This window comes from Ischnura elegans, chromosome 8 (genome assembly GCF_921293095.1).
Source record: "Ischnura elegans chromosome 8, ioIscEleg1.1, whole genome shotgun sequence".
NCBI lineage: Eukaryota > Metazoa > Arthropoda > Insecta > Odonata > Coenagrionidae > Ischnura > Ischnura elegans.
Genome location: NC_060253.1, coordinates 51,935,747 through 51,960,843, shown reverse-complemented (window position 1 = coordinate 51,960,843; position 25,097 = coordinate 51,935,747). Strand labels below are relative to the sequence as shown.

Sequence of the window (25,097 nt, the reverse complement as noted above, 5' to 3'; positions counted from 1 at the left end):
TCTTCACACCATAAGGATATCTAGGGGCCATTTCTTATCTAAAAAGAAAATTTGGTTTCATTGGTATGTTTAAGTTCCACTTTAACAGGTCCAAATATTCTGGAAATTCTTCAAGAAAGTTTTGGTTGCATTTCTTCCATGAATTTTCATGCTAGTCAAGAAGAAGGAGGCCATTAAATAACTGATACACATATAATTTCAATTGTTTATTAGGAAACAATCTAATACCTCATTTACCCTTTCCATTCACTTTTAAACACCCTTTACAGAAAACACAAGGACACTTTTACTCTAAGGGTAAGGAAAAACATGCCAATACCTCAATTTTACTCAGCAACCACTGTGGAAGATGAACATGATAGATACAAGTAATGTAGTCAAAGCACCCACCAATGAGAAGTATGTTTTCTTCAACAGGTCATGGATTATGGTGTTTACTTCGCAGTGTATTTAATCAGTAAGCAAAATTATGTATCATGCCCTTCCCACAGTTTCAAAGGACCAGCAAAATAAAAACAAAGTGATACGAAGACTATCACAACAGAAAAAGGAACAGCTAACAATCAACAAATATGGCACATTTAGAAACATTCGAACTTAACCCCAAAATACAAAGGTGCACAGATTGTACTAATGGTTATTGCAAATACAAGGAAATTATTTTGAAAGTGCTACTTCTCAAAAACTTGCTGGTAAAAATAGAAAAAATCAATATACAAATACTAGACGGCAGACCCTCAAAAGATCTTCTGAGGAAAATAACTGGAATATGTACTTCAGATGGTACATCGGGCTGACAGAGAAGAATTTTGTACAAATATTCTTTTTATTATGGTTAACATTACTTAAAATGTTTTCTAGGAATGTGAGCAATCTAACGAGATCTATAGAAAAGCTTGATGACCTGAGTAATTCACTTCACTAAGCTAAAGTACACTTTAAACTACCACAAAACTTCAATTTTTGCAACCGAAAAACCTTACCTCTTAATGTAAATAAGATACCGAAATTCTATGGAAATAAATATTTCAATACTGATAATTATAGCTCATACAATTATATTTTAATGAAATGCCTTTATAAATACTCCTCCATAACTAAATGTAAGACTAGAGCCCCAGAATTGCATAGCAACCTACATCCAATGAAAGATCAAATATTCAACCACCCTTTTAACATATTTAGAAATTACCACCTCTTATCACAATCAGTTTGGAAAGTTTAATGCAGTAGCTGCTCCATTTGAAAACGACATCATAGCACTCACAAACCGAATGTAATTTTGAATAATAATATTTCTGGCCTATGTGATATTTTAACAGAATTTTATAAACATTTAAAATACCGGAAGGAGGTGCAGTCTTAGCTTTCAATATAAATGGTGACTTTCAAAAATAAGACATGCCGTAACACTTGGATTAATATAACTAGCCAAAATGGCATACATTTAAACTCCATTTTTTACTGTGATCCAACAAACCAATGGAACTAATTCACTTTTCACCCACTGAATTATTACAGAATATGCATATTAAATGAAGACAAAACAGGATCACTCAAGACAGACTGAGAATTTCCATAATAGTAAAAGTGAAGTTAGTGAGATTTTAGTTCCTATTTCAATTTAAATACAACATGTCTTTAGTTCCAATAAATCAATCATCAGGAATGGAAGTCAGTTTTACTATCGATTACGGTAGAGCTGATAATACTTTAACTTCCTACATATGTATATCTAAAACACTACCTCTATGAACCATAAAATAATCATATTTCTTCAACTGGTGTTCTTAAAATCAACCTCAATACAATTTATATAACAATCACAGACTAATTTCTACATAACATTCTTTATGGGGATTACTAAAACCACCATAGAAGAAATTTCAAATGTAAAGGAATGCTCATGGAGTTTTACAAAATTCTACTATCAGTGAGTCATATTAAAACCTTTCACAGGCAAGTTTTGGCCATTCCCATGATTATCAGTAGGACTGCTTTAATATGCACAAATATTACAATAAAAGCAATGTGAAATGCAATAAATTCATCTAAATGCTCAAAAAAATCATAGCTAGGTCATGGCAACAAACGTCATTACTAATAATCCTAACAACCTTACACATACATTATTCACACAATCCACAATATTTGATAGCCAAAACTGGATATAAAACACATTAGTCAGGGAAAATTTTTAAGCCAATGTTGATCCTTCTAACACAAATATACCCTATATTTCCATAATTTATTGCTCCCTGAAAAATCACTGTAAGATGCAACGGTTCTTCTTCTTGTAATAGACTCCCAGTTTGTGTAGCTCAATATCACTATAAACAGAAGAGTCCATAAGTGAGACAATAGCTCCAAACCCTTAAAACCTTCTTACAATATTCCTTACAAGGGGCTAATAGCCTAATTCAATCCATCATCCTTGACAGTTATAAGGCCTTAATCATCAAGAATGCAGGCATCCAAAAACTTAATGCGAGCATTTCCAATGAACTAAGGCCTCTTGAACATTAAGGTTGGTATCAAGTACACATTTTTCAGTGACAAAACAAACCCATTTTGAATGGGCTGATTTTCCATGCTAATGACCTAAAAGAACTTCAGTGACTGTGAGAAGCTTCTACATACTACTTGTCAATTTCCACAAGCTACCATTCGAAAATGCCAATAGAAAAAGAACAACCACATTTCCAAATAATTGCACCTTTTAAGTACGCCCTAAATCCTAATCTCCCACATATCCAACACAAAATAAAACAAAAATGAACACAGGACCCCATACAATACCAATCATTACAATTAACTTATCATAGCCACATCCTTTTCCACATTAACCATTATTTACCAGGCCAATTCCACTATTTTTTTCTATCCACTCTAACCTTACATCAAAAATGGGCATTTCCGTTTTACTTAGGTTCAGCAGCCACTCCCATCCTAAACTTTGGTTGATTCTTCAACGCTGACATATAGTGCTTCAAATCACCACCCCTTGCCACTGCTGCATTATTTTGCATTTTGTTTTCTAGCTGCCTTTCTTGCTGCCAGATTTGGCCCGCCCTCATTTGTCCCGGTCGGAGTCCTTCCTCTTGGTCAGTTTTCCGCCCTTGCTTCCCTGCCTTGGCTGCTCATCCCGCTTGTTTCTCACAGAGGCCTCGTCAGGGCCAGAATTATCTTTCTTTCCCTTCTTGTTTGCATGCCAGTCACCCTTCTCTTTCCAGCCACCCTTCTTCTGCTGCTTACCAGAGTGCTCAAACTGTTTCAGCTCTGATTCTGCCAGAGGAAAAAAGGGGAATAGCAGGTTTAGATGGGGAAAAGTACAGTAGATCTGGTTATTTGGGTCTCTAGACAGCAGGGGTCGCCACTTATTTAGGAAAATATTAGCAATGATAAAACTTCCCGACTTCCACAATTCATTTTGAAAATTACCACTGGTTTCAGCAATCAAGCCATTATCAAGTACATAAATACATAACTGTCTACCAATTTTTAAAATGATTTGTGGAAGTCATGAAGTTTTATCATTGCTAATAAGGAGTCCTTCCACCATGCTCAAGCTTTCAACTTTGGATTTAATTATTTGGGAAAAATCTAGAATAAAACCCATTCAGCCGTTTTTCCATCATCATTCCAGTACCAAAATATGAAAGTAATAATAATTAATTTTAAAATACTATTGAAGGATTTGTATGACCTATGCAATTTTTAAGATTTGATTCATCACTTGGAAGGATTAAGTGTCATCATTATTGGACTGGTGATAATTTGACAACCTCAATCAAAAATACTTACTCCAAATAATGCTGTTCAGGAACTCTCCAACAAAATAGAGGCCAACAACTATCACAAGAGACATTGCAAAGAATAGTCCACGTTGTTCCCAAGAGAGAACATTAAGAATTGGATATACCCACATTCCACTCTTGTAGAAGATTACGAAAGTCCTGTAATGAACAATGCTGATATTAATGAATAGATAACAAATAATGGACAGGCAACACCATGCACTCAATAAAAATTCCTCATTAGGGATGAATTTAGTTATAATCATCATAAGGACTAAAGAAACAAAATGATCGATTCTACTGGTGCGAATGAATTAAGGATTTGTCCCATAAGTAATGCATTTAATTCTTTTAAATTATTGATCTCGTACAACCACCAAAACTTCTTCAAAATAATTTCCTTCAGCAGTGAGTGTGCCAGCAGTTCTTCTACACCTGCAGGGTACCCCGGAACTCATTGGTAGGAATACGCTTAAGAAGCCTTGTCTAGGTAGCCTTGATGATGTCGATGGAGTCAGACAGTGGGTGACAACAAAGGCAGTGTGTTCCAGCGATTGTCATGTTGGAGTTTCCATAAAAGCATGATTTGGGTCAGACGGAAGCTACTCTGTCATTCGATCTCATGAGCACTGACTAGTAAAACTGAGCATTTCCGTTCACTCCAGTATACAATTATCAATGGTGCAGAGTCAAAAAAGGCAATGAGCAGGATGCTTTTGGCACTGTCCTCGCCCCAGAACATTGACAGGCATTTTGAGCAAGCTTTGTTAGCAACATAATCTTGGCCCTCCAGGAAAAACTTGTGCCACTGGTTTGACTGGGATCCGGAGAGGCAATCTTCGCCAAAATCTCAAGATCAAGAGATGGAACAATTTTTACCACAGCTAGGTCGCACAGCAGAAGTTCGTAAATTCACCTTGTGCACACTTCACACCACCTACCCAAGCCATTCCAGTCAGTCTACCGTACACAATCACGTGAGAAAAAAAGTGACGCATTACTGTTGGACAAACCCCGTATTTCCCTTCTAAAAGTATGTATAATGCAAGTACGCTGAAGTTAGACTACACTAGAAGTAATTATTTTTATTTTAAAACAAGAGAAATGGACATAGGGAGTTAAATTATGGAGCTTAAGTAAGTTTCAACAAGGTATGACATGAAAAATGCCAAAATCTTCTACTCTCGTGGCATTCATTTCATTAGATATAATTTAATGGTGTAACTGCACTTTTAAAAGGGAAAAAGAAGAATAGCCTGACTGTATTGATGTTTGCTTTGGTAATAGGCTTATATTCATAACAATTTTCTTAACCATCCATGAGTAAGTAGAATTTAGAAATTAACCTTCAAAAGAATTCAACTTGAAAGCCACCACAAATTGAATCAATCCATGAAGTGACACCTTATGATGGCATTAGGCAAATCATAAGTCCACCAAAGTAATAATTTGAGGAACATTAGCTTTTTTAACCAGGGTAAGTTTGCTTGATACCAGGATGAGCTCAGTGCTTCATATGATTTCAACACCTCTCAAAAATGTTAAATTCGGGAAATATTTTTCAGGCAGTAATTTCAAAAAGAGCCTCTTTCAAAAGATCATCATTAGTATTTTCTCAGAGAGGCATCTACTATATTCTTGAACCACTGATCAGTTGACATCCTGGCTCTTCATGCACAAGAATAATACACCACCGATATATACATAATAGATGTAAATTTGACAATGCATAAACTAATGAACACCTTACCATGAAAAAAGCCAATCATCCAATGATAAAGGACATATATTCTACAAAATGGATACTAACCATACAAGGTATCCAGCCATGAAAAACAACAATCCCGTGATACCTTTAGCACGGGTGGGATACTGACGGAAGCAAAAGAACATATCAAGAGCAGAGAACACCAAAATGTTTGTGTGCATGACATGATTCAACCAAGTAGGGAAATATGGATCCAATGCTCTTGGGAATACCAACTCTCGATCCACCATCCATATGCCCCAGAACGAAAGGCATACAAACTGAAAATGAAAGACATACAGCAAATCAAATCTTAGAGCACTCATGAAGACATCAGTTTCAGTAAAATACTATCAATTTCACCATGAATTTTTACCCAGTCGTATTATTGCAAGAATGGAATGGTATAGAATTTTACAAACGTCAGTACTCATACGTCATAACAGAAAAGGAGGTTTAATAGTTTATGAAGAACCTAAAACATTCACACATCCTAAATAAATATATATATATATATATAATATATATATATAGAGCATAAACTAGAGGTTAGCTTTAAAATGAGTGAAATCTCATGAGTCAGAATCCAATTCTTATATCATGTACGTTAGAAATTGTGGAATAAGAACATGGTAGCATTGAAAATAATGCATAATATAGTCATCTCTATTATATATACTCCATATTAAATTAGAGCAATTTTAAAACTCTGCATGATCAGTAATGAATCAATAGTTCAGGATGTATTCAAAAGATTGGAAATGAAAAGATACTAGAGCTTAGATTTCACCAGCTGCTTTAAAATGGATCCATCACAAAAATAGGTTTTTACATAGGTTTCAGTAAATTATTACCATCACCATTATTATAACTGTCATGCATCTCCACTTTTCGTTACTTGAACTCTTAAATTTATTAAAATGGATCCCTGAATGCAGAAGGAAAATAGGAACATCCAAGAAGCAATGGTGAGATGTAATGAAGAAAATGGATGGGAGAGGATTAGATGCACCAACTGCATTACATGGACAGTTACAGTAGAAATAGCAAAATGAATGCCAATTAAATATGAGAGGATGACATATATTTTATTTTATTCTCAAACCACCGAATACAGCTCATATTGGCCATTTTACATCAGGGTAATCAACAAATTTAACAAGTAAACGTACACGTACAACCATGCCCTGGACAGGGGAAACCTACCCAGGCGGGACTCGAACTTGAGACCTCTTGTTTGGCAGGCAAGGACGTTATCCTGCCACCACCGAGGCCAGTAAGGATTAGTGAGGTAAAATATAAACTAATAGAAAATTCTAAAAAAATATAAGTCGAAAAGACAGTATTGTCCCAATTATTCAAAGAAAGGAAAGCTGAAATGGATAACTGCGGAGTCTCAGGTTAAAATCCATGGTGTAGGCTTAGGACACCGCAAACAAAAATCCTGAAAGTGCAAAATGGCTCACGAAAAGGAACCGGCTCTCCTACCCTGAACGTTTGAAATTCACATGCCTGTGGCTTAGTCTGGGGTGAGCTCTCCCCTCACCTATTCAAACCACCCTTTGGGTTGAATCGCTTAATGAGTGAACGGTCTTTTCCAAGTAGCTTTGACCTCTATTTCAATGCTAAACCATATCCATTTCTTTAGATTTGATGTTTCCAATCTGATTGGCATGTGTTATATTCTGGGACAAGAGTAGGAAAAAGACTGTATGGGCTAACCAAGTAACTGATAAATGGACCATGCAATGGTCCCTTTCAGTCCACTACAACGCTGAGTGACCAGCCTGACTGACCGCTCACTCCTAAGCTTGCCTGTCCTATAACAATGGTGCAAAATTCAGAACATGCTGACTGACCAGTAACCAAGCATTAAGTCTTCAGCCAATTTACACTGGCTTGTGTTGCCTGAATGTGACCAATGAACAGTTAAATGAAAAAGAGGTATTTGATACTATACTAGGATTTTGTCCTAGTATATTATCAATCCTATCCTATGGAAATTTAAACCCATGTAGCCTGCAAGCACAATAAGGATTGCAAACAATTTTATGAATAATCCAAAAAATGACTACATGTGAGATTGTGACATATTACTACGTAAGGGAACAAAGCAAAATTTTAAATCTATTTCCGACAAATTTAGTAACTCAGACTTATCTCAGTGAAAACGTGAAGATCAGTAACCCCTGATTTATTCCAATATTTTGGAGAGTAAACTATATTTATAATAGGATTGATTACATTATTCACATCACAACATTTAACCAACACCTGTAACCAATAAATTTCAGAAAAGCGATTTGGTTACTGGGTCATATAAGAATTCAACTGTTAATAATTCAAATCTGACACGTAATCGCATTTGTTTTGAGAACCAGAAGTTATGAGGACGATGGCCCAGCCAAATTATCCCTTACTAAATACATACTCCCTCACTCCAAACAACCAAATCAACAGAAATGAAACTTTCTTCAATTCTGGCTAAACCTTTAGAGCAACCTTATGATTGCAGTGAACGATAAAACTAGAAAATTGACCACAATGGCAATAAGTAAAATATTACATGCTGGCAAAACTTTGATGAACATGACTACTTCCACAGTTTACTCTTATCCAAATGCAAAGAAAGGACAAATCATCTTTTTTCCTGTATTAGTTACTAATACTTGCATCTAAATAACGAGAAACGCATTCATGAAAGTTATTTTCCACGAAACTTTAAATCATAACTATACATTGCAAATAAATTATATTTACAACCCAACCGACTGGAATGTGATTGCTTCTACATGAACTAGACATGAGTACCCACTCTTTCACACGGACACAGCAATGATAGGTAACAGCCATGCAAATGACTGCGATTAATTTATTAAGAAGACACGGCCTAGCCAAGGATAAAATAGTGGGATTAAATCCATTGGCCCAAAATATTAAATTCGTCCACACTGGTTGGAAAATGTGACAATCAATTTTACAATTACAAAAATATAATACTAATATAGAATACTCTTTGAGTTCATGAGAGGTTAAAAAAATAAATGCCCCGGCATTAATTAGCCTATCAGCCTAATAGAGTCGCTGGGTCGAATTCCGCAAAACGTGGAACTTTTTCCAGCCACGTACACCAGACATAGTGGAGCGTCTTAAAATAGCCTCTTATAGCCAAATGGGTTTTAGAAAGTTGTGAAAGTGATGGTAAATGAAATTAAAGTTCATAAGATAAAATAAGAATAAAATCTTACCATAGACACGGGAAAAGCAACCGAGGCCAACAAATAGTCTTTCAAAACTCTAATAACTGGCTTCTTCTTGGGATTGGTCTCATTAGAACCAAATATATCATTTAGCAAACTTATGGCGAAATACAACGTTTGTAGTATCTGAAAGAAACATAATCACCCGATGGTTACTATTACATGAAACTATACATTTAGATTACCATATACTAGAAAATTAAACTCACCACATTCCATATAGTTAAGAATTTCAATTTTCCACCAAATACTTTAAACAAGGGGCTTATCTCCGATGGTATAACTACATGCTTATAATCAAAATACAACGCGTACGCGAACTGAGTGACCCCGACAGTATGGATTAAACATCTTAAGACGTTTTTAATCCTAGTATTCTGCCCTTGATTTCCTCCAGATTTGTTTTTCATTGTCGAAGTAGCTAAGTCCAGCCGTGAAGAAAATCTCAGACGTCTACACACGGAAATGCTATGCCGCTTCAGCCAACGGGTGCCAACGAGTTTTCGCTGTGTTTTGTTTTTTTCCAAATGTCATAATCAGATGACGGAAGTACGCTGGGAAACGAATATTTGTGGGAGTTTGCTTTGAAGCGTCATGCACCATATGTACGAATTCCATGATATTCCATAATTATATGCGTGAAAGGTGAGTTATGAGTACGGAGAGTCAAGAGCTACCTTAACATGGCAGTTAAAAACATTACTAAAGTATTTCTAACTTATCTGGTCAGGCAGCAATTCTCGTTTTCCTTGTCAACAAACAATTCGATATTCTCATTAAATCTGATTAACCGTCTCTAACCTTAGCGGCATTGTAAATTATTATAGTAGTCCATAATTTTGCTTTACCCGCCCGTATTGACGTACTGATACTAACCAAATTCCAGTAGGTTAAAAATCCAAGTCTTCCAGCTTCATGGAAAGGTATCGGCACAATGTTTTTCGGTAACTTAACATATTTGTAGTCATTGAACATGGCGTAAATGTTCATTAAACAAGGGATAATATGTAAGTTTATCCGAAGTACTTGTAAGTAGAACGATTCCATGACTATAACGTAAGAACTCGCCACAGAGTCAACTTCATTTAGCATACTACTAAGAAGGAACTTATGGGGCTTCTCGTCTTAACACCTGTATGGGTGCTCAAATAAATGTGCTTTTCTTACGATAGCTTTAGTAGTATAACTAATTAATAATTTATTTTTGAGATTTCCATTGGTTATTTACCCAATTGTATGTGTGCTATACCGAGGTAAGGTTAATATCTTATGTAATAACCAGCAATAGCTTTCCAAGATGGTAGGGTGAAATTTCCAATCTTGATTTCCTATTTTTCATTGCTTGGAAGCTGAAATGATAATTAGTTGTTAAGAAGAATAGGTACAAGAGGGTTTATCAGTCAATTTATTCTTCTAGACCATACTTCCTTCAATTTATTTAATCCCTGTTTTCCACATATTTTTCCTTTTTAAGTACCAAATAGCTGAATCCACTAATCATATTCAGTGGATTCTTAAAAATGTATGCATGATGGATAATGTGAAGTATTTATTCCATAAATATAAAACTATGCTTTATTCATTGGATGTTAGACCTAAATCGAAGCCACAACATGCTATTGTATTTGTTTACATGTCAAAATATCTCACTTTGATGATGAATCTATTCTAATGGATCTCCACAAAGTATCTGCCTCATCCATCCAATTTGTAAAAATTATTATTAAAACATTAAAATAAGAACAGCATGTTGATTTACCCATAATTGACACAACATTTTTTTCTCATAGGTGTGATATTTTATTTAATTACCTTTGGCATTTCTTGCCATTACCACTCCAAGTAGGTGGCACTGAGAGGGTTAATAAAACATTGTTCATTAAGGATAGCATCCGCATCGATATATTATGGGAGACTATGTCATCTTATGGTCAAACTATGTTTACTCAATGCATTTACTCGTGCAAGTGTGTGGCTTGACAAATAGTCAAGCCACACACTTTATTTGAATGGATGCTCGAAAGGGACTATTTCTTGCACGTTCATTTGCATAATTTTAGGTGCTTACATGGTGCAGTTTTGAAGGTGAATGTGTTTACGCATCACCCATACAGGGAAATGCATAATGTAAACACGCCTTTAGTCAGTTATAAGTCCATCAATAATGACTGATGAATGAGCACTAATGCTGCTGAAAATGTAAGTATTAATGGAGCAAGTGTCAAAAATGTTACCCATGTCCAACAAGAGTCGGTAGATGACTAAATTTAGTCTGGCAGGTGTCAGATGTATACAGAATAAAATAGGCTAATGTCATTGATAATTTTGAACGCTGTAAATTTTGACTGTTTCCGCTATATGCTGACTTTCAAAAGTTTCAATCGTGGCGATGTAAGTTGAAAATATGACATCATAATGTGGTTAAACGTGTTATGATTAATTTCACGAATGCAGATTCTTCCCTATGTGTAATTCTTTGCTTTGGTAGTACTTTTCCTGTCTTCTAGGAAGCAGTGATATCAGTCATAAAAGCTAATGAATTATCTGTATTCACTTTACATTGAACTTGGTTTCCAAATTCACGGCTGCTGATTGTCACAGTCGAGGTGCCCAAAACCCTGTGGCAGCCCTGTATGGTTGATAAGTGTTGCAATGTAAATAAAATATCTGCATAGGATGGGTAACATAAGACAGCCATGTATATATATGCTAAGTGAATCTTGCGATGTGGATGGCTAGAGAGCTAATTTCAGCTACTCACGAATATCGAAAATCGTATGGTGAAAAAGTATAAGCTCATGTTTAGCAAGTCTGTTGAGAATGTTGTCACAATGCCATCATTTCGCAGCAGAAAGGAGTTTGATGCCAATTATAGTGGAAAAATCTTAGTGATGAACTCATGCTAACTGAAATTTCCTTTCAGGTATCGGAATCTAGGAAATAGTTATAAATGAATGGCATTTCGTATTCTTGCTTTAAATGTCTTGAGTTTCAGAAATTTCTTTAGTTAATTGTCTATTTTATAATGATATTACTAAAGAGGAGGATAATCCACTCATGATCATGCTATAATTAATTTTTTAATTGGTTTCTATGTCAAGCTTTTCTCACATGCTTTGCCTTCATGCTATGAAAACACCACTAGTTTAGAGGTGGGAAAAGAAAGTAGACCAGGGAATATTGTGAGGAGTGGTCTGGGAAGTGAACATTAACAGTCAGAAATTCAAAGATTGGGTTGATGCAGCTCTCCACTCAGTTCTCCTATCAGCTAATCTTTTAATACTAACACAATTCTTCTGTGTACATCCTTCATTACCTGCTTAATGTATCTCATCTGAAGCATTTCTCTTTCGTTCTTCCCATCCATCTAACCTGTAATGATTATTTTCATCTGATCATCGTATCTCATGATGTGACCAATTAAGTTATTATGTGTGTTTTCTTCCCAATGTTCAAACTTCCAGGTTACTTACATGATCTATCCATTTAATCGTCATCATTCTTCTGTAGCTCCACTTTTGGAAAGCTTCCAATCTTTATCTCTCTGCTGCTGTCATTATACATGCCTTAATACCATGAAGATACATGCTCCATATGTAATACTAATTAATGACTTCTTTGCCTCAACTCTTATATCTCCACCTGTCGAGAGACTGCTCTTTTTGAAGAATGTCTACTTCTCTTTGGTCAATTTTATCCATTATTTTAATTATCTATTGATTATTTCCTTCTTGCTTTGTTCATCACTTGTCACTGGGCTACCTAAGTAGCAGAGCTCCTTCTCCTCAAGTTTATGGTTTCTTAGTTTCACGTTGGCTCAGTATCTTCCACTGCAAACCAAAGGCAAAAAAAACTTCTCCCTTTTTTTCGATTAGCCAGTGTTTTGATGTTATAAGTGTGTGAATAATTGCTTATTAGTATATTGAAATACTGAAGAATGATTAAACTATTGTATTTTTATCTTTTTTACTTTCTAATAACCTTGTTGATACACTTTTGTAAGGATTAGTATGATGGATTAGTTTGTATTTTTGTTTCAGATTTTTGAATCATAAGGGTAGATGTCATGGTGGAATTCCTGGAGTACCAATGGAATATCAAGCAAATTACACCAGATGACATACCAAGAAAGGAAATTCCGCTCAGCGATGATCAGGCCCTAAAGTCATTGCAAGAGCTCATAGCAGCCGATCCCAGTCTTTGTAAGCCATTGGTTTGGATTTCTGATAATACTTAATCTTGAAATTTATGATTTCTAATAATTTTTTTAATTTAAAGGTGAAGAGAATTTCAGCAATGAATATCTCTTGTGCTTCCTTCGTGTCCGTGCCTTCAATGCAGAAGCTGCTTTTCGTATGATTTCTTGCCGCCATTTATTCAAAAAGAAGAACCCCCATATTTTTGTGAGAAGTGATATAAGTGACACTCCAAATGCATCTCAGGTAAGTAATATCCACTTATATTCATAATCTTCATCTTGACGTGTTGATTTACATTTTTTGTACGATTTCAACGGAATAATTTTTGCAAATGCATGAGCCAAATAAGTACAGGTTCCATTTCCTGTGCATGCTTTTAAAAAAGTAGATGTGGCTATTTGGTGACTTTTCAGGTTTAGGCTTGTCACTCTTGCCTTCACATATTATTTTTTCTAATAGTGAAATCAAGCCTTGGGGACTTGTCACCATTTAGCCTATGAAAAAATATTTAAGGCTGAAGTAGAAATAAGTTTGTGTGTACATACTCTAAGCCTGCAAATGACTTATAAGGTAATGCTAAATAGATCTGTTGTACTCTTTATTGTAAAAATTTTAGCCAAGATAGCCTTTTCCCTGTGCCTTACTATTAGTTCTGCATGTTGGTATGTACTTGGGTTTGCTTTTTTTTTCTATTACTATTGTGCATCTTTCTGGTCAAATAGGGTAGTTTCCTTCATCAAAGAAAACGAAAGGCATTGATTGCGATTCGTTATCCACCATTAGTGTATTCATAATACACAAATTATTTGGTTTTTGAAATACCGGTTTAGACGAATGGCAAGGGTCAAATTTTATCCTCATTTGAAAAAGGCCAGATTGGCACTCCACAAAAAAATAATAGGAAACCACCCTATTGAAGTTGAACTTCTTGAAATGCACATTATTTTCTTTCTTGTTTGGCATGCCAGTGGAAGAAATCATTTGGGGTAAAATATGTGGATGTTCTTTAGAAATGGTTGATTCTGGCAAATTAACATTTTGGGAAATGTTAAAATTGTTATGAAATTGAATAAATTTACTATGTGTCCTTGCAGAATAAAACCCTTTATGACCTTAAGACTGTTTCAGAAAAGTTAAGACGCTTCTATGATTTGGCGAACATTGTCCCTGAAGGTTGTGTCATGTGTAATTGAGGAATTACATTTACTCAAGCACAAGAACTGAAAAGCCAATTTCAGAATATTTTATTTCTAATAACCAAGAGCATTATAAGGAAATGTTAATTATATCTTTATTGGGAATTGAGAATCTATTTTTCTGGAATCAGTTTTTGTGTCACGGAAAAAAATTTTGGTATCAAATCATCTGCATAATTGTGGTTGATATTTGGCAGAAGACACTAAAGGCCATTTTAGATGGGGCATGGTCCTAATGCGCAGGTTTGAACTCCATTAATTCCTCATTATGGTGTGCAATTATGCAAATGCATTCGAACAAAAATAGAACGGGGTATTTTTCCACCTCATGTCCATGCATTCTAGCTATTCACTGCTTCACACGACACAATTTTGACTGTCCCTTCATAAACACATCATATTGTGCAATTATGTACTTGCCCTGCATAAAACAGCCTTAATCAGTGCAGTAATGAAAGCTCATCTCGGACAGAACTCAGCATTCTTTCCTCTCCAGTTAAGAATATTCTCTTATGCTTATTAATTCTTCTGTGTACCAGGGGGGAGTGTGCCTTCACAATGTGAATAAGCAAGAAGGATGGATTCGGGCTGCCCTGGAGGAAGGACTCCCTGGTGTGCTGCCTGAAAAAGATCCTCGTGGTTGCCACACACTCTTATTCTTCCCTGGCCAGTGGGATCCAAATGCTAGCCCCTTGATTGAAGGCGTATTGCTTGCCACTCTGATGTCATTAGAAGCTATAATTGAAGAATGTGGTGGAAAATTGTCACGTTGCAAAGTGATTGGTAAGGGGAATAACTTTCTAGCAATAATAGCAAATAAGTCACGTGTAGGTGATAAAATGAATTTTAATTACATAGATGAAATTATTTTGTGGAGATTATTTTTGTAAAAGTCATTTAAGAGGAAGGAAATACTTTAGTTTAACCCTTACAGTGACTGTTGGCCGCTCTATCGGCCAGGGAGGTATGTGTGAATGGTGGCAGGAGCCAATCTAATGGATGGGTTTTTTTATACTTGCACCTTTTATTTTGCCTCATGTAGCTTTTGTAACTTATTTAGTATCTGTTATGCTTTAACATACCCGTAAGTATTAAGGGCACATGAAAAATAATTAGTTTCAGGAAATCAATATTAGGCTTTACATAAATTTTTATGTGCAGACCTACACCAGGCAAAACAGGCTGTCACTAAAAGGGTTAAATACGCCTTGGATAAAATTTTCGAATCAACTTCAAAGAAACTTCTTAAAATTATTATCAAAAGATCTTATTGATTTTTACAAGGGATGGCTTTGATTATTTTGGATTTGTTTTTGAATTTTTTTATCAGGCATGCATAGAAGTGTGGGAGGAGGGAGATATTCAAATGCAAAAGACATGCTGTATTTCTTTGCTTTCGATAGGGTGCAAAAATGAAAAATTATTCTCTCTGAAATTTTTGTCTATGTGGACCACCCCCTAGTAATTTTTTGAGCAGGCTTAGTCTACTGGCCATACCTATCCATGAGTAAAAACTTAGATTTTGGTCATGATAAATAATTAAAATAAAGTATATAATGGATAAGATTACAATCATTCCTCTTCAATTATTTAATATCCAAGTGTCACATTCCCAGGGCTTCTCTCTCATATAGTTTAATTAACACCTTTTTTATTTCAATAAAGTATATGTAAAGGTAGCTCCAAGAAACTCTAATTCTCCCTTTCCTTAATATAAGTAAAATGAGAGGGGTAGTGGTTTATTGTTTAGTAATTTTTTATATAGCTTGTATAATATTTTGTATTCATTTTTGAATCAGGAAACTTTAACTTCCTTTCTCTTACATCAGCTGCATTGTTAAGGAGGTCTTTTTTCTTTGTTCTTATGCAGGAAAAAATGAAAATTGTGATACATCTTTGCACTCAAATGGAGGAAATAGTGCCTCATGCAATCATCCAACAGAAGTGAAGAAATTTGAGGGAAATAGCAAAAGGCAGTTGCCAAAAAAATGCATTATTCCTCCCAAGGTTGTGGCCATCGTGGACTGGAGTGGTTTTACAATGAGTAGGTGTGGTACAGTTATGAGTTCTGGAATTAGATCATTCATTGAGTGTTTGCAGACCTGTGTTCCTGTTCATTGTGAGGGCATCCATTTTGTTTCACAACCATGGTACGTTGATGGAGCATTGAAATTGCTGCGACCATTTCTGACTGAGAAAACTAGGGAAAAGGTATGTGCTTTTTTTACCTCAAATAATTCAGAAAATTTTTCTATAAAATAAATTATAAAACCACCAGTTAGTGTATTTTGGTTGCCTGTGAGGCCCAGTGTTATTAACTTATTTCCAAAGGTTTGCAATGAATTTACTGTATGGATTTGGCTTGAGATTCAGTACCTTTAAACCAGGGGTCTAGAACCTTTATTTATGCAAGGGCCAAAAATTGATTTCACATTGTCCAGAGGTCTGATTGAACGAACCCATTATCTGGTGTGTTTCTGGTTCACATTCACTTTCTCATTCATGTTATGGAATTCGTCCAAATTAATAAGCATTAATTTCACTTTTCCTGATTCTCCTTATTGGAGTCTTAGTATGTATGTATTTCAAAGAATAAGGCACCAGCAATTACAGCATAGTTTATAAATTATTCCCAACTGAATACATATAAGGGACTTAGCTCTACGGCATTGACAGGTAAATGTAAAATAAGTTGCTCCGAAAGCCGTAACGAGTAGTTAGTTGGATAAATTTGTTAAGCTTTTTTGACTGGAAGGCCATGGTTACTGAATAAGAGGAAATTACTCGTTACGGCTTTTGGAGCAACTTATTTTACATTTATATATACTCAACTGGTTTTAACATTCTTACATCCTCAAGGGTGCATTTAAAATGCCAGTTTTTGAGGTAATCATAGTTGAGTGTTGAAATAGGTTACGACCAGTTAACGGCATGATTGAAAAAATTGAACACCAGTGTATTAGGCCCAGTGCTTACTGTGTGTTGTGAAGGGATCTTAATTATTTCGAGAATATTTTTAACTTGGATTTAAAAATTTGTCAGAGAACGTATATTTATCTCAATGCTTACATTCTTCATTTAAAAATTGCATTAACAGACTTTTTTATTACTGGCAGATACATGTGCATGGGAACAACCTAAGTCAGTTACATTCCATCGTGGGCCAAAGGCATTTACCGGCCGAACTGGGAGGAGATGAACCACCTTTCCACACAATCACATGGGCTGATAAAATCATGAAGATTGACAAGAAAGCTGAGTAAAGTGAACCTTCTCATGAAATGTTATGAGAAGCCCTTCCTTGAATATTTGTAAGTCTGTACAGTATATCATAGCCTGCCACAATTCATGAGGCATTGTGCTGAGTAAGTTATTTTCTTGTTAGTTCTCTATAAGGAAAATCATGCCGAATAATAGAAGATTGTATTCAGCTCTATTGTCTTGAAGACTGTTCAAGCCTGTCAGAGTTCCTTTTACACCATTGTCTGTTGCACAATTTTATTCTAAGGCATCAAGCAAATACTACTCCACCTTCTTATGTGGATCTAATTTTGGATGCAAGTGGATTTGTTCCTTGATAAATCCATCAGCTGAAAAAAATTCAGAAAACTGAGTGATGTTTATCATCCTGAATCTCTTTTTAAGAATCACAAAATTGTGTTAATATCTATTTTTATACTGTTGGCTCTTTTTGCTCCGTGTTAAATAGCACATGTTAACTTCTGAATTAATATTTATGAATTCTTTTGGTAAAAATAGGATAATCATGCTATATGCTCATACATAGGTTTAGATATTTATTTTTTGTGATGGGTCACAAGTTTTTCAATTTTGTTTTTTTCACATTTTTGATGCAAGGAATTTCTTGATTCTCACAAAAATTTTCTAAATGCTGAAACTTTTCTATATATCATCATTTTAACATCAAATGACCAATTTCACGCTCAAAAGTGGCAGTTTTGGTGGTTCATGAAAAAAATTTGCACGTGGCTGCATTCAAAGTTATATCTTTGATGCATTGCTTTGACACTTAAGGCTTTGGGGCTCTAACAAAGAGAAACTGAAGCTAAAGAGAAGTTAAGACTGTCCATTACTGCGGTCTCACATTCCAACCTGTAAAACCCATGGCTTGTGATTAGTCTGTCTTGGTTGGGCAGTTATTCAAACATTTTATGCTTAGATCTGGATATTTCTCTTTTAGGAAAGTTGTTTCATGGACTCCATTATTGCAGATTGTGTCACTTCCCCGCTGTGTGATTGTTCACAGCTGCATATTTTTGCTTTCTCTGTTCCACTCATCTTAGAATCTCATCTAGCCGGGTCCTGTCCTTGGGTTTCATTTTCCTATTACGTGCGGCATTTCGAACATAATTTTGGACTGATCTCAATCTAAGAGAAGGGTTTCATTTTCCTATTACGTGCGGCATTTCGAACATAATATTGGGCTGATCTCACTCTTATAGAAAAAGTTAAGAGCTTACACTGAGAAAAGTTAAAAAACTGCATAAAGTTATAGAATGTCATAAGTAGCAGGCAACTCTAAAGTTGTGTTCTTGTTCTAATTTGAAGTCTATGAGAAGAAGCTGTTTATTTGTTTGAGTATTGAATCTATTGTAGGGAAATTGAGGTTCATCTATACTGTTATGACTTGTGAAGAAGATCTGCAAACATGTCAACTTTTAATTAGCAAAATTCTATCTCTCAATGAAATTGGCTAAATGCTTTAGCCACCTCTCCATTACAAGATGGACTCATGATTCAAATACATCCATGATGTTGTTTTTCTCATAATTAGTTCCTTGATTTGTGTGAAGGCGGAAAAAGTTACTTCTGTGAGATACAATACACATTTTTACAGATCGCATAGTATGTCTGGTTTTTTTTTTCATCATTAGTTGCCCAAATTTTAATCCAGTGTTTCACCTTCACTGCTGTGGACAAAATTTTAGCTTTTACATTTTTAAGGGAATCATTCATAAATCATTACTGGGCAATCATGGAGTGCAGAAGTTTTAAACAAATGATAGCACAATGCTTATTTCAGTTATTTTTTAACTTATTACATTGTGAGTTAATGAATAAGAGATGACACTTTTCTACAAGTTTATTGCTTGGCGTAATTATTAGCCGGGCTGGGCAAAATACTGGCCAAGGAGTATCTGAAATACAAAGTACTGCTCCAAATGTATTTGAAATGCAAAATACAAAATACTTTGACTTGGGTATTTGAAAAAAAACCACAAAATATTATATTAAATACCTTTTAATATACAAAATACATTTGTAAGGAAACTAAGAGATCTTAAAAAAAAGCCTGCTTTGGTACGTTATGGATAGTTGCAAACATGAAGAAAACGATTCTAACGAAAACGAAGTAATCTCTGAAGCACAATGTTACAGAAGTGTTATCAGAGCTACTTCAAAAGTATTTTACAAATGTATTTTTTATTTTATAATGGAAAAATATCATAAATCTGTATTTGAAATACAAGATACATTAAGGTAGTGTATTTGAATTACGAAATACAAATTAAAAGTGTATAACAAATGCGTATTTTAAAATATGTGCATGTGAAATACTGCCCAGTCCTGACTACATAATAGTATTGTACACAATAAACTTGTGGAAAAGTGCCATCTCTTCATCATTAACTCAGGATGTTCTTCCACTATATCTTGCCTAACTTATTTTTTGTACATTATTCTTGATATAATTGTCTAATTATGAAACTATTTTTCTAATCTGAATTAGAATTATGCATCTTTCTCTAATAACGAACGGAAACCATAGATTTTTTGGTGATCTTCCCCAACTGACTATGTTGTAGTTGCTGAAAATCACTTGTATTCTTTTGGAGCTGACCATTTTATTTGGGTGCAATGTGTGCCAAATGTTTAGATCTGTAGTAGGCTTTTAGTATTGATATTTTCTCTATTCAAATCATTCCATCTTAATTATAGCTTCTGGTAACATTTTAAATTCTCAAAAAAATACATAAAACCTTGCCATAATGCACTACAAAAGTTTTGTTTAGAAAAAAGTATCTGTTTAAAAATTAAGATTGTGCCACAGGCAGTCGTTATGTTTTCACTCTTAGTGGAAAGGCCTGGTAGGGTACTTTAAACCATATGGGTCAATGTCTAAATGTATGAACGCGAAAAAGAATGCCAAAATGCACCGTGTAACCACCCAACTTGTGCAAATGCATGCACAGAAAATAGAACCTGTTCTAATTTGGTTCATGCATTTGTACATGTTCCGTTCCGGTCCACCAAAATCATTCACGCAAACGTACATTAACTTGTACGTGTTAATGTACCGTGTAATCAGGCCCAAAGAGTAGATGAGGTGCAGAGAATAACCTCTTGGCCTATGGTCAAGTGCTGAGATAGGTTATGAGTGGAGAAAAATAGTGATGCTTTGAATTCAAAGAATATGCATCCTGCACTTGACAGTGCCCTGAATTTGTTAATTTAGATCCAAAACACCAATAAAAAGAAAAGTGGAATAGTGGTCTGATAAAGTTATCTTGACTTCGTGATCAGCTAAATTTACTGGGGTCCCATAAGTTGTTAACTGGGGAGTAACTGCAAATGTTTGTATATGAATTTATGTGCTTTTTTAATCCTTTAGCATTCAGTCTCTTAAGTTTAGGATTGACTTAAAATATTTTGTGATTAATATTTTTTAATGAAATAACTTTCCATAGTTATCATCATCTGCACATTTTGACTGTCAGTATTAACACAATATGTATCTCTTAAGGTTTTTGTAAAATTAGTTTCTTTCATATTTGAAGGTAACATTTACTTCATTCTGATCAAACAACTGGTAATGTATTCATTATTGACAGTATTAATTCAAAAGTTATTATCACATTTATATTTTGTCGTCAGCCTGGTTCTCTTTCTTCTGTTATTCATTCAGGATGAGGGTTTTATACTGCAGAACTATTTTTTTTATATTTGCAGTATGCAAGGAAACAAATGTGATGATAGAATTAAGATGCTATTACCTTGAGAGTTTTTACTCCTTAAAATTGTCCAAATTTATTGCATATGTAATAGAAATGCTGTAGGTTCATGATGACTCAATTTCAATTTAATGTACATAATGACGGAAGAAATTGCATGGGGTTGACCGAATGTTCTTTAATTATTGTAAATGTAAAGACAGTATTTTGACTACATACTAAGAATGCCTGGATGAAACCTGTGAATTGCTGACCTTTGTTTAATTTTATAAACAATATTTTGTGGATATTTAAGCACAACAATATTCTTTATTTAGCTGAGTATGGATTTTGGACCTTCTTCTCTGAAGTAGCTCTGATCCCAGTCAGCACAAACGATATGCAATTTTGAATGTTTTGGGGATAGACCGAGGATAATTAGAATACTGATAATATCTACATCGTACATACATACTTCGTACTAAGTTTAATATCTGAGTAGAAGTAATTTTCAGTATTTCTATTATTATATTTATTAATCGGTGCAGTAAAAAGTACCTGATTTATCAAGGATTATTTCGTGCAAGCGATTTAAATTAAGCTTACTTTTTTCCATGATGGCTTATTTTTGTTTATTTTTTATGGGATTGAGCGTACATTTTTTTTAAATAACCAGCAGTAAAGGCTTTTAAACTCTCATATTACATGTTGCATAATATATTATTATGTATCTTAGTAAATGCATGGGGCATAAAAGTGGAGCAGTTGCAGCACCAATTTATTGTAAATAACATTGTTCCAATAGCCAGAGTATAAGCCATATCTTATCAAGTGGCCATATTATCAGCTTCGTATGGTCAAGTCAGCCAGAAGCACTGCAATCGGTCATTTTGGTGTGAACAAGCCAATCCTCAACAAAAAATTTCATTGCTGGATCCTCATTTCATCTGTCTCTACCCTGATGTTTTTAGCAATACCTGTTTAATCAGACATTTATCTTGCCACTGTTCCTGGCACATTCATTTATGATCCTCACTGTATCCTTCCTCCCTGGATAGTGATACCATATTGCGGGTGGCTATCTTTATATACCAGGATACATAGTATTCTGGGATTTTTAGATAGCTGACAACTTGTGCTGACTGGGATGAATAACAAAAATCATTCATGAAAGGAATGGGTCCAAAGTAGAAAGAAAATATGTGAAATTTTGCCACATTTTTGATCAAATGTATGCTTTAAAATGTTTTTAACATATGTCTCTCCTGTATATTTTATGATTGTCAATAACCAATATTTGTGATTAAGTGTGCATTTCCAAGCTTAAGCTAAGTGGTTTCATGTCTATGGTTGTGAATTTTTCTCTTATCCTATGAACAGAAATTTTTCAGATCTAAACATTTTTTGACAATCAGTATTTAATATATTTTGATAATGACATGTTCTATAAATTGATGTCTTATGTGATAAAGTATTGGAAGCTTACTGGTGCTTGGTTGTTGATGCTTCTTTTAGGCATTAGGAAAAAAACAATCGGCTGTTTTAAAATGTGCCTATCTACTTGGCTATGTCACTGTTATTGTGTCAAGCGATAAATTTACCAATGGTTTAACATGGTTGTGCCTTTGGGAACCTGGAGTGTTCTTAACTTTCAAAGATGTGATTACAGAGGTAATTGAATAAGATTGAGCTGTTACGTGAGAGCTTTTTGGAAATGACATTAGACCCATGACAATATAGGAAGCCAAATCTGCTTCTAAAATGTTAAAATTTGCTAGTTTCTGTGTAGAGGTTATGACATAGCTGTAATACACTACATTTGTTCATCATGGATTGGCATAAAGAATATCTTTATTTTTTTGCTCTAATCGACTTAAAGTCATTTAAAAGATAGATCTGGCTTAAAGATTTTTCTCAAAATCAGTATTAATTAGTCATACTAATATTATGTAGTAGTATGGAAAACCTAATGCACCTGGTGGTTACAGCTAAACTTTTAAAAAATCAATTTATATTGTGTTGATAACTTGTGAACGCAAGTATAAATTTTAAGGAAGAAAAACTGCATTCATTTTTTGTTTTCCTATGTGGATATGAGTATGATTGAACTTTGTTTGAGTAGTTATAATGCACTGGCTTCTCTTGGCCATAGTGTAAACTTGGGCTTACAAATTGTTCATTTCATGCTGCTGAACATAAATGCGAACAAATAATATTATGTCAACAATTCTGACCAGGGTGCTGTGAATGGGCTTATTAGGTTTTCATCCAGGGTTAGTTGTGTCATCCCCTATATTATATGCCAGATAACTGTGGTCTCATCTTCATTGATGAAGAATGTTAAAACCTGGGAACTTGTTGGCTTGTATCAGTGTATCTATAGCAGCAGGTCTTTGCTTTCTGCCCTTGGATATACAAATCTTGTGTATGTGCAGAGCAAATGTGCCTACTGTATGCCAAACTTTCTTTCCTTGTTGGAAAATTTTTGAATTCGGTTATAAAAAATTGTTAATGTGTCTTGACAATATTCAATATGATGTTTTGACCCTCTGGTCAACAACAAATAAGCTGATGAAATATGTTAGAGTTGATGTATAGGTTTGTTATGAACTTTGGGTCACAGTTTTTTGGTGTACCTACATTCTTCTATTTATAATCTTTTAATATGTCCTGCACATTTTAATGCCAATAGCTTGATCTGCCTTATTGAACAATGGAAATTTTTTACTTTATATGCAGTAGTGAAGTATTGATGTGCTAACAGTGTGCATATTTTTCTCTCCTTGAAAGAAAGGGTCACAATTTGATTGTCAGAAATTGCTTCCGTCCATGCCTTAATAATATGAAGTATGCTCTTTTGAGCTTCTGTCCTTGTATTTTTTTAGAGTGTGCTGTTAAAATGTATATTCTACATACTTTTCTCTCAACATTGTGATTAATTTAATAAAGTTTTAATAACAATTTCAGCATATTGTTTTCTTCCGTGGTCAATGAGTAATGTTCAAGTATGAAGTTCATTTGTTTCACTACCTAGTGCATCACAGAAAATTGTTTTTAGATCATCAAAAGTGGATATGAACTTTGAAAATAGTATCCTGAGAAATTTAAACAACAAATGCTTGACTGCAATGATGTAAAATAGCTCCTGATCTGATTTTTCTCGGATGAGATGGACAGCTTGAGAGATCCAGAGGTTGGAATCTGTTGCCCATGGGACATATCTAGTTTTGCATCAAATTCATTGCAAAAAATAACTGTTCATTAAATTGAGGCTTTAGTAAGTTCTCATGAAGAAAGTGTATTGCTTGATAGTGTTATTTAATGTGTTCAACCACCCAAACAGTTTTATGTGCTGGTCTAAGGGGTGGCTCCTATATCATAATTATATTAAAAACTGTAACATCTGGCCGTAAAATAATCAGTATTTACTCAATGGCTGCTCTAAAATACCTATGTGTAATGGTTTTTCAGCTCATGAGTGGATCTTAGCATCTGGAAAGATGATACGCATATGTATGATCCACCAATGGGCCATGCCACCGCATGGTAGGAACCATGGCATAAAATAAGATTGCACAAATTACATGACATGGGCATCCCCTTGTGCCAAGATTTTATCGCCCAGTGTATACGCTAGTTTGTATCTGTTTGATAGCCCTGTAAATATGCAGCAGTTTTTAATTTGATACTTCACAGTCAGAGATCAAAAAGGAAACCTTTGCTTTTAAATTGGATCAACAGACTTGAGGGCCCTTGGTCTTGGTGCAGATGGCTGTACTATCCAGGTAGCTTGTGTAAAAATTTCTAAAATGGATAGTGTGAGGTGTGACTTTGTGAAATTGCTTCATTTTGAATCAGAAAACTTGGTAGATTTTACATAGATTTTCTCAACCAGTTTTGTCAAGTATGAATACATCACACGGCAATGAAACTGATCAATCAAAT

The 25,097-nt window shown here is 34.7% G+C and overlaps 2 protein-coding genes across 2 annotated transcripts; one reads left to right on the top strand and one right to left on the bottom strand.

Annotated features, from left to right (window-relative positions):
• Positions 1–193: 193 nt before the first annotated feature.
• LOC124163242 (androgen-induced gene 1 protein-like) lies at positions 194–9,305 on the bottom strand. Its single transcript, XM_046539999.1, has 5 exons — positions 9,014–9,305; positions 8,793–8,930; positions 5,608–5,825; positions 3,805–3,956; positions 194–3,285 (listed from the first exon to the last, which is right to left on the bottom strand). Exons 1-5 carry the CDS (start codon positions 9,212–9,214, stop codon positions 3,074–3,076), a joined length of 921 nt encoding a protein of 306 aa, XP_046395955.1. The 5' UTR covers positions 9,215–9,305; the 3' UTR covers positions 194–3,073.
• A 37-nt stretch (positions 9,306–9,342) lies between these two features.
• LOC124163241 (clavesin-2-like) lies at positions 9,343–18,591 on the top strand. Its single transcript, XM_046539998.1, has 6 exons — positions 9,343–9,449; positions 12,845–13,006; positions 13,083–13,246; positions 14,739–14,982; positions 16,070–16,410; positions 17,316–18,591. Exons 2-6 carry the CDS (start codon positions 12,871–12,873, stop codon positions 17,460–17,462), a joined length of 1,032 nt encoding a protein of 343 aa, XP_046395954.1. The 5' UTR covers positions 9,343–9,449; positions 12,845–12,870; the 3' UTR covers positions 17,463–18,591.
• The last annotated feature ends 6,506 nt before the right edge of the window (positions 18,592–25,097 follow it).